Source organism: Rutidosis leptorrhynchoides, chromosome 10 (assembly GCF_046630445.1).
Source record: "Rutidosis leptorrhynchoides isolate AG116_Rl617_1_P2 chromosome 10, CSIRO_AGI_Rlap_v1, whole genome shotgun sequence".
In the NCBI taxonomy this organism is placed as follows: Eukaryota; Viridiplantae; Streptophyta; class Magnoliopsida; order Asterales; family Asteraceae; genus Rutidosis; species Rutidosis leptorrhynchoides.
Window position 1 is genome coordinate 310,988,186 of NC_092342.1, and position 11,143 is coordinate 310,999,328.

The following is an 11,143-nucleotide window of genomic DNA, read 5'->3' on the forward strand; positions in this document are numbered from 1 at the left end:
GTTCTATGATATCAAAACTTTCGGTAATCTTGTAACAAAACTGCATACAAAATTTCATTCCATGTATCCGGGACCCCACCAATGAATGCAATCTGCATGGTTTTTCGGATCTGATTTTTTGCTCTTTCGTTAGCAATTTTCCTTTCCTTTCGCCATAAACCGATGTGCGACCATCTTTTCTGTATTCTGATAATTGAGTAATGTTTAGTAATCTCACATTAACCCTTAACTTTCCCAAAACATCTTTAACAATTCCCATAATATCTAGGTTTGAACCGGTTCCCCAATATGGCCTTTGTATGGGTTGTGACTCGCTGAAACAGTTCCCACCGTCCCCATTCTTCCATTCCCAATTCCTGTAGTTTACAGAATGACATTTTTACCCTTTTGTTTATAGTTATACATAAAGAATAACAAGGGTATTATGGTAAATTACTCGCCACAAGTGTGTTGGAGTCTTGGAGACATGGTCATGAAGAACACTTTTTGTACATGAGAATTGATGCTGCTTCCTATCCACTTTGCCCAAGTTTCCATTGCTAATCTGTAAGTTGCGGTTACGTTGTACTCTTGAACATTGTCAATATCTCCATATCTGGAAATGTTCAACTTATTTGAGTTTAACAAGTGGGAGGTTATCCGCACTTCGCAGTGGACATGTTGATTTTTGTTATAAATAACTACATGTTTTTGGTTAGAATAACATAAAAAAAGGCAACAATCCGTTTAAACAAACTCAACCCTCATAAATCGGGCCTCCCATTTTTCTGGCAAGTCACTTGCTTAACCAAAAGAGGACAACTTTCTTCAGTGTTGAGTGGGTGAGACTCATTGTCCCATACCCATTTCCCTTCTAATATATTGCAACTTTTTTCAATGGTTTCATCATCTGAAACATGAATGGGGCGTCTTACTACACGATGTCCGTTTCTTTGTGGCCAGAAAAAGCCATGGGTGTGGTGGCTGTTCTTTATAGTATCAAGGACAATTCTCAGGGACCCAATGAAAAGAAGTGAAGCAAGTGCAGTAGGGAAGAGATATTGAGTTCGTCGATCGCCGAAGGGTAGTAAAGTTGTCATTGTTAGAGGGGTGGTTGAAGTAGAAGAGCGGTATGTAGTATGCTTAATTGCTTATATAGTTCTCCATTATGTAAGGCAAATTTAGAAACCGAATTCTCCACCTGTGGTTAGCTTGCTCAAAAGACTCATTCAGCCTCTAACATCTGTAAGTGGTTAAATTTTGTTTAATGTAATTTTAAACTTGCAAATAAAATTTGAAAGATTGTTTACGTAATAAACATTCTGACAACTAATTGTTTGGCACAATAAAGTATCAAGTCATTTAGATTTTACAAACTTTATTGTCGAAACAGGCGTAATCACAGATTTTAGTGAATAAATACTACTAGTAGAGTAGTAGTCATGTTGCATAAAACAATGAAGTTCTATTATTTCATACACCAAAAGGGGTGGTGTGATGGATTATTCGGTTCACTAAAGTGGATGGCAAGCTTCTTAAGTCGATTTTAAAAGACAAGAAGGTTAGTGTCGAGGTGGAGTGGTTCTATAAGAGTATGGATAACTTGTTCGGAGGGAATCGGTATTCCTTAGATGGGCTTTGGTTTCTCCCTTTCATTTCTTATTGTATTAGGAAATTTGTTGTTAGATTTAGGATCCGTTTGGGTCACAGAATCCAACGAGATTCCGGTGGAATTGAAATGGAATTTAAACACACGTCGTGTTTAAATTCAATTTCAATTCCACCTGAATCCCATTGGATTCCGTGAGCCAAACACGACTTTAGTTTCTCATATCTCATAGGTTTGGGTAATTGTTTCTTCGGTTGTATGCAGTGTTGTAAAACTCGGTATAACTCGGCGATTTCTCGGCGAGTTTTCGTTTTCAGTTGCTCTCCGAGTTCTCGAACTCCAACTCGGTCAAAAACTCGGTCAACGGCAGTCAACGGCGGTAAACCGCCGGTCAACTGCCGGTCAACGTGTAAAAACCTCAAATCGACACCAGATCTGCTCTTTTTCTGGGATTGTGAACGATTTTCTCTTTAATTCTTCTCGAATGGCTGAGAAAATGATGAATGATGGAGTTGTTTGTAGGTTGAGGAAGATGACTAAAGTGAAGGTGAAGCATGATGAAAGAGAAAAAAGATAACACCTACTGCATCATCTCCTTTCTTTATTGAAGTTTACTCCGTATTTAGTTTTATTTTATGTTCACTTGTTACTTTAAGTAGACCCCACATTACTACTTTTACTTATTTCTTCTAACTACGGAGGAACGAGTATGAGAACTAAACTTTATTATTTACCTTATATAACCTCTTAATTTTAATTCTTACATTTTAACCCCTTAAATTTAATTGTCATCTTAATTTTATTATTAAATAGGTACAGTACATTTTAACCCCTTAATGTAATTAAAGTTTATATAATTAACATATATATATTTATAAAATATTTGTTTGTAGCTAATACATATAGTATATATCTCAAAGTCTTAAAATTTATATATTTATCTCAAAGTCCATTAGAATATATAAGTATTTATATATAAAAAATTATAAAGTCAACATTAGTCAACATCCGAGTTCTCTCCCGAGTTCTCCCCGAGTCGCCGAGAACTCCTCAAAAACCTTCGGCCGAGTTCTCCCCGAGTCGCGAGTTTTACAACCTTGGTTGTATGAGTTGGGTTGTTTGGGTAATTGTTAGATTTTGTTTTCTTTTGGTTCCTGATGTTGGGTTTTCTTTTATCTAACGATGAAAATCCCATTGTTTAATGCTAATTCTTATTTTCGAAGGAAAAAACGAGAGTTGATCTTTGGATGTGAGCTGCAGCCTGCAGGCCTTGATGATTTTGACTTTTGCTATGCTTCACCATTTTATTTTACTAAACTTTAATAAGTTTATTACAACTTTATTTTTTTATGATATGAAAACTTTTTATATTGAAAATGTATATGTTTACAAGATAACTTGGTGGTGATATCATCAAAAAAAATGTCAACTTTAAATCTTACTCGAATGTTTGTAATTACTCCATTAAATACTTAATTGAATTTGTAATACTTGTACATCACTGTTATATGGGTATTTAGTTTAGAAATTTATAGAAGCTTTGTGATTGTACAGTAGTTTTTAATAATATTAGATTCTAAGAGGTAAGAGAGTAATCGATTAATTCAAAAACGAATCAAATAAAAACGAATGATAACTGAACTGAATTAGAAATCGGTTTTTCAGTTCCGTTTCAATTTCGGTTTGCTTTTCAAATTTGAATGCAGTTCTCGTATTTATTTTTTTGAATTTAGTTTAACTAAACATTAAAATAATTAATTAATAATATATTAAAATATTAATATTAATATTAATATTAATATTAATATTAAAATATAGAGAAAAACGATATTAGAATTAAATGTCGATTTTTAATGTATTTGTTATGATTATTTTGGCTACTTAAATATAAGTAGTATTTGTTTCAAAACATGTGTATCGGCAGGATAAGTAGTATTTAGGATGGTGGTATTTGGCCGTCTATGGTTTAATAAGTAGTGTTAACGAGTTAGGAAGTCCATACGTTAGGATAGTGGTAATAATTTATAAGAGAACATTTTAAAAATAGGAAGAAGGCAAAATTGTTGACTTCACATGTTACTATTCAAAACTTTATGTTTTAGATCAAAGGGCCATTGATCTAGCGGATTGAGTTGACCCATTCAATCTATAGGTTGGGGGTTCGAGTCCCGGGATGGACATGTCACATGTGTATATTCGTGTTTAAATTCGTATATGGATGTTTGTGTTTGCCTTTAAAAAAAAAGCTTTCAATCATTCAGTACATATTATTTAATTTTTTTTTTCATCTAACTTTCAATCATACTTTAACGTATCTTTCAATATTTTTATTAATTCAAATTTAACACTAACTTTTATAAAACTTCAATTCATAAAACTTTTACGTCACAATCAAAAAACTAATTTTTTTTTTCTTTTTCGAAAAGTGCAAAATCAATCATACATCGACGTCAGGTTTAATAGTGGTCTAACTATGGGCACAACCTTTTTTCTTTATAAACGAAAATGAAATAAATGAATAGATCAGGGACCTTTAGTATACTTTCTTTAAACTAGTTACGGAGTATATTTTTTGTTTCTCTTTAAATTCCAATTCCAACACTGTGGTAGTTCATATCTCATTGATACTCTCATCTTTAAACCCTTTTGATTTGTGTAGTTGCAATAATTATGAGGACCGAAATGTTGAAATCGATCCGATCTTCGCTTCAGAAATCATCATCTTCAACTTTATTCCGCCGGAGTTACTCAACGGAATCTGCTCCGGAACGTAAGGTCGTGGTCTTAGGTGCCGCCGGCGGTATCGGACAACCGCTTTCACTTCTCATGAAATTAAATCCTCTTGTATCTAGTTTATCCTTATACGATATTGCCGGTACTCCCGGTGTTGCTGCTGACGTCAGCCACATCAACACCAGATCTGAGGTTTATCACTAACTTATTCTCTTAGCTCTTTTTTTCTGTACCATACGTTTGCAAAATGACAATTGTATCCTTTATAAAGCATCATAATAGCTTATAACGGTTAATTGTGTTGATTATGATCATATTTAGCTTCTAGGTTTTTAGATCTTAGGAAAAAATTAGGTCAATATAAACTTGTTTAGGCCTCCATGATTATAGTTGCTATTGTTTGGTTGTTTTTAATTTAAAAAATATATGTTTACTATTTGTAATTTGTTATTATTTGTAGACTGACCTTATCCTTCCCCTTATAACAGATGCTCTTAAGAACTTGCGGGCATAGCCCAACAGTTCTCCCCATGTACTTTGTGTCATGGGATAGGGAGAGGTCATGGGTTCGATCCTTAGGGATGACATGATTTTCGTTAAACCAATTGAACACCAATAATGGTGGTATATATTGACCCTATAGGGAGGTTTTACCGGATTCGTTCACATCTACTGATGCCAAAAAAATCGCCGTTCAAAAAAAAAAGAAAAAAAAAACAGATGCTCTTACAACTATGCTTCATTCTAATTTAAGTAAAAATTAAGTTTGGTTTGTTGACATATTAATATTAATATATCGGTATTCTGTTACATAGGTGGTTGGTTACATGGGTGATGAAAATTTGGGGAAGGCATTGGAAGGAGCTGATGTTGTCATCATTCCAGCTGGTGTACCAAGGAAACCAGGTATGACACGCGATGATCTTTTCAACATCAATGCTGGTATTGTTAAGGGCCTGTGCACAGCTATCGCCAAGTATTGTCCTCACGTGAGTACTCAACTAAATCATTAAATACTTTTCTGTTTTGTTTTTTCCCACTTGTATAACAATTTTGATTAAGGAATTAAGGATCATGTTGTTATAATCAGGCATTGGTTAATATGATCAGTAACCCTGTCAACTCCACGGTACCCATTGCTGCTGAGGTCTTTAAGAAAGCAGGTACCTATGATGAGAGAAGGTTGTTTGGTGTGACCACACTTGATGTTGTTAGGGCAAAAACTTTCTATGCTGGAAAGGCAAAGGTTCCAGTTGCTGGTAAGTTACCTACATCCTTGAACTAACATAAAAAAAAAGATAGTCATTTTTTCCATATAAATTGTATCACGCTTAATTTGGTATTCATATTCCACAGGTGTCAATGTGCCCGTTGTTGGTGGCCATGCTGGTGTTACCATTTTACCATTGTTTTCTCAGGTATTAACCGCTTTTGTTAATACATATTGGCTGTATATAAGTGGTGTTATTTATAATCGTTGGGGTATGATACTGATGATTGGTTACAAATGAAGGCTACACCACAAGCAAACAGTTTATCACAAGACGAGATAGTTGCTTTAACAAAACGAACTCAAGATGGTGGTACAGAGGTTGTGGAGGCCAAGGCTGGAAAGGGTTCAGCTACACTTTCTATGGCGTAAGTCTCAACTAATTTTCTCGTTTCTCTTCATTGCTTGTGTTGTCAATTGTTACAATAAGAAGTTTTTTAGTTCGGGACATATATGTGTTTGTACTGAGTGTTTATATCATGTTTGTTTATGCAGTTATGCTGGAGCAATATTTGCCGATGCTTGTTTGAAAGGACTTAATGGGGTCCCGGATGTTGTAGAATGCTCATTTGTGCAATCAAATGTAACTGAACTACCTTTCTTTGCATCAAAGGTACTCCCACTGTTGCTCTAAATATTGTTTACTTGCCTTTGCATCAACAGATTAACTGTCACTTGACCCCTTTACCAAAATCCTCCTTTTCCATTGCTAAACTTGAGCTCAGCCCATTATGAAGAAGTTTGACCCCGTTAAATGACAAATTTTATAACATTATTTCATCTTTTTACAGGTGAGATTAGGCAAAAATGGTGTAGAGGAAGTACTGGGACTCGGCTCACTTAACGATTACGAGAAACAAGGTTTGGAGATCCTTTTGCCCGAGCTCAAGTCATCTATCGAGAAGGGAATCAAGTTTGCGAACCAGAGTTAAAGTTAGCCTCTTGGTTTCTACTACTCATTCGTGTTATTTAAAAGAGATTGGCACAGTTTTGGACATTGGTTGAACTTTTGTTGTACCCCTCCCTTTTGTTTGATTGTTATTCAGGATGCAATAGGCTTACTTACCTGACCAATAAGAGGGAAAATTAACCACATTCCCTTAAGGAGTGTTTAGATTGCTTGATGCTTGCTGTTGGCATATACATTGTTGTTTGACCAACTACAATCTAGTGATTACAGACAACGATAGTTTGTCATTATGCTTTTAAAATATATATGATCACATCTAGTCACACAATGCCTGATATTAAATAATAAAACTGGATCTCAATGTCTCAAGTTTTTCTTGTACACTGTTAATCATGAAGCTAAATGTTGTGAATTTATTTTTACAACAATGCAACACAGATCTTGATTATAATATTAACAGTTTAACACGATTGGTGTTCTAAATTACAATTGGGCGACCAACGTAAGATGTGTAGCCAACAATGCAAAACAAAGTAGAAACGTCAATCATGAGATTCATGTCCGATGAACAATAATCTGACAGATGGGACGATCCTACATAAAGATTTCCATGTGCTGGTAGAACAGGGACAAACCAACTACTCGTAAATAATAGCACAAGCTAATAACGGTTATGATAGATGCATGATAAGTTTTTCGTCCTGACTACCTAATCTGCATTTGGCAGGACCTGTTTAAATGTATCTACTGTGAATTACTTGCATCTTACATCCATCTCCTACAGCTAGGACCGATCTATACATAACATAGACTATTTGCTGCAGTAGTAAATAACCATTAATAAAACAAACCTACATTCTTAATTGACTCTCCAGCATCACATATGTCTCCCATCAGCAACCAGCTAGAAAGTTGTTCTGCACAAGCATTGATTACGGAAGGTCAGTCACAACATACTGTCACAAACTGCAAAGCGGGCAATAAACAACATTCTATTAGGCAAAATGCAATGAACTGCGAAAAAGAAAAACTCCATTCAAATTCTAGACAAACTATAAACACATACACGTTACCAAAAGGGCCATTGTGGGTTCAAGTCCTACTTCTAACTGAACAAATTGGATTTTTGTATACACGCATCATCGCAATGGATTACAAAAATTCACCATGGAATTCTTGTAACTTCAAAGGTGGAACAAACAAAATTAGACGAATTATGACACTGCTAATAATGAAAATAACTAATGAGTCGGATATTTTTTAACTATAAACTAACGGATGGTTTAAAGTTTAAACCTTTGACCAAAACTGAATCAACTAGCCACAAACCAGGAATCCACAATAGCAAAGAATAGAGATTGGATATTACAATCACATGTGAATGTTCCGCGTTTTTAATCCTAGCCATTGATTATGTTGATCCAAGGGCTGAGGTTTACCTCGTTTTCAAGCAAAATTAAGGATGCGAATGAATATTTCCCGCAAAGAATATACTAAACAATAACATTTGCAAGTTTCAAATATGAATTTCATGTCTACAGTCAACAATGTTGCATCTTACACACATTTGCTTATAACAGTCACTGCACGATTTCATCTTTATAGTAGGGCACAAAAATAATGCTATGTCGCATACATTAGTAACAGTCAAGATAAGCAGGTAATCAAACATAATGTTCCAAGATAATAACTAAAATTTGCCAACAATAACAACAAACATACCATCAAAAAAAGCAAGTGATGCATCAAACATTCAAGTCCTACGCGAACGTTCTGCATCAAACACCAATGCATACATCCAATCCGGATTACACTCCAACTCAATCACCATCCACTTGTCTTCAAATACCTTCAACAACTGTTCAGCCATAGTATGAACTTCATGCCCTTCACGATTATACTTCAAAGCATTACGAAACGTTAACCTAACATCATCCGCAAACTCCTTAGGCGACTTATAAAAGCTTTGAGCAAGCCGACTCTTAATCGTTCCTAAATCCATAGGCTGCTTGATAACCTCATAGTAATCATTCACCCTAAACTTCTCAGCATCAACAGGCTCATTAAACACCCAACCATTCTTATGCTTCATTAACCGATTAAGCAAACCGTTACAACTCTTAAACGCCTTAGCCCTAAGTTTTTTTTCTTCAAGCTTTTGAACTAAACCCCTAACTTGATCAACCTCTAATTTTAGCTTCTTGCTAAGCGCTTTACTCTCATTGTTCGATTTCACATGCTTTAAATTAATCTTGACTCGATTATTCATCAATGATACAACTGATTTAGTTACATTGGGATGAGTAGCAAATTGATTTGGGTAAATTTCAGTACTTTTGTTAATCATTCTTGTATAAACTTTACTATTACTATTATCTCCCCAACTACTCTTACCTTTGCTTATCTTATCAGCATCCATAATGCAAACAGCAATTGACACTATAAAACGAAATTAAAAACCCTAATTTCTTTCAAATACCAAAATATTTCCGGTTTTAAAAGTAACTAAGAAGCTAGGGTTTCAAAATGAAACCATGTTAACTACACCCTAGAATTGGGAACAAAAAATGGAGCATTGGTAGCAAAACTAGGTTTTTGAGTGGTATGATGATGGATCTGCAGTGAGAGGGAAGAGAAGTTAAAAGTGACTGTAGAAAAATAAATTAGTGGTTTCATCAGCCATTCTTGATGATCCATATTTATGTGATCCACCCGCTTCGTAACGGATATGGATGAACTTAAATGGATATGGATATACACATGGATGAAAAATTTCATGTATGGATATATCTATTAACACCTGAAATACATATATACAAATACACAAATATTAATATATGCTTATATATTTACTATTACAAATGCATTTACCGTTAGATTTACATTTTTCTTTCAACGATATAATGAAATAATTGTGATATATTACAATAAAACACATAATCTAACAAAATAAACGAACAAATTACATATTTACTTTTTCATAATCAATGTTTAATAGTAAAGTCAACAAATATGTTTTATCTTCAACAAAAATTACACATTCTTGTGGATATATTTTGATTATGTCATGTTATATTCATTTTTGCTATACTACGTTTTTGTTTTTATCGCATATTAGGAAATATTATAACATCTTTTAATAACCAACAGATAGCCATTAACCCGCTTCATCCAGTGGATATGGATATGGATGGATCAACTGAAATTAAATGGATATGGATATGGATATGGATGAACAAAAACTATATAGATATGGATACGCCATCACCCGTTCCATATCTGATCCTTTGTCATCCTTAAGCATGACATACTTCTTTCCATTCCCGACTATAGATATATTTTTGTAGGGACTAAATGTTACATCGGGCACACATCAACACTCACCACCACTAATCTACGACACGACAATCATGACATACTTTCTCCTAAAAATTGAGACTTGCTATATGTTGGTTTATTTTGGCTAGTAGAAGATATGTTTATCCCACATTGGTGGGAGGAAGATGTGAGGGGTGAGTGACTTGGTTATATAAGAGGGACTAAGTCTTCATTCCAAATCGCACCAATCAATACACTTTAAGTATTTGATTATTTTTTTCTTTCTTACTCTTGTTTGAGAGTTGTATTAGTTAAATATTTTGGAGAGTGTTGTTGGCTTAAGAGAGTCGTCTATATCATTGTAACAATTTGTGATATAGTGTATTTCTCTCTTTGGGGGCCGGTAGTTTTTCTCCTGTTTTGGAGTTTCCACGTTAAATCTTGTGTTGTGTATTGTTCTTATTTCTTTACTATTATTGTTGGGCTGGGTGGTGGGAATTAGTGAGACCGTAATTTCCCAACAACTGGTATCAGAGCGTCAGGTTTGACGGGGGTCTCGGTTATAGGAGTCGGAGTATGCTCTGTGGTTGCCACGGGAGTGGATCGTCCACATAAGAAACGAGTTCTATTGATCGTATAGGGTATCTGGTTAGACAATATTTTTTCTGATTCGTAGTAATAGTTGGATTTGTTAGTGGCCTAGTTGTGGATTTCCGATTTAAAGGGTCCTGACTACCTGCTACATCTTTTGGCTATTCGAAACGTGAGCAAAATCAGAGAAAGTGTTGTTTATAGGATACGGATACGATGTCGAAGTTCAGTCCAATGAGGTTTGATGTTGAGAAATTTGATGGGATGATCAATTTTGGCTTATGGCAGGTTCAAGTCAAGGATGTGTTGATTCAGTCCGGGTTACACAAGGCATTGAAAGGTAAACCCACCTTTGTTCCCGGCAGTGATTCTAGCAGTAAGTTCGATGAAGAAGAATGGGATGATACGGATTTGAGGGCAGCAAGTGCGATTCGTTTGTGTCTTGCAAATAACGTGCTTGCAAATGTGCACGGGTTATCAACGACAAAGGAGCTTTGGGTTAAACTAGAGCAGTTGTACCAGGGCAAGGGCATCTCAAATCGGTTGTGTCTTAAAGAACAATTTCATACTCTGCGTATGGATGGGGGTTCAAAGATTTCAGATCATCTAAGTATTCTTAACGGTATTGTTTCGGAACTGGAGGTTATTGGAGTTAAAACGGATGATGAAGATAAAGCTTTGAGGTTGATATTATCTTTATCATCGTCCTATGAGCACATGAAACCTATTCTAA

At 35.0% G+C, this 11,143-nt stretch overlaps 2 protein-coding genes and 1 pseudogene across 2 annotated transcripts; 1 reads left to right on the plus strand and 2 right to left on the minus strand.

Moving 5' to 3' along the window:
• Nucleotides 1–11: 11 nt before the first annotated feature.
• Nucleotides 12–1,079, minus strand: LOC139871242 (protein trichome birefringence-like 31; annotated as a pseudogene).
• Nucleotides 1,080–4,258: 3,179 nt separating this feature from the next.
• On the plus strand, nt 4,259–6,802 carry LOC139873416 (malate dehydrogenase 1, mitochondrial). Its single transcript, XM_071861346.1, has 7 exons — nt 4,259–4,513; nt 5,137–5,310; nt 5,412–5,580; nt 5,678–5,739; nt 5,835–5,959; nt 6,087–6,204; nt 6,383–6,802. Exons 1-7 carry the CDS (start codon nt 4,259–4,261, stop codon nt 6,521–6,523), a joined length of 1,044 nt encoding a protein of 347 aa, XP_071717447.1. The 3' UTR covers nt 6,524–6,802.
• A 290-nt stretch (nt 6,803–7,092) lies between these two features.
• On the minus strand, nt 7,093–8,993 carry LOC139873654 (transcription factor GTE3, chloroplastic-like). Its single transcript, XM_071861594.1, has 2 exons — nt 8,224–8,993; nt 7,093–7,418 (listed from the first exon to the last, which is right to left on the minus strand). Exon 1 carries the CDS (start codon nt 8,918–8,920, stop codon nt 8,255–8,257), a length of 666 nt encoding a protein of 221 aa, XP_071717695.1. The 5' UTR covers nt 8,921–8,993; the 3' UTR covers nt 7,093–7,418; nt 8,224–8,254.
• Nucleotides 8,994–11,143: the final 2,150 nt, after the last annotated feature.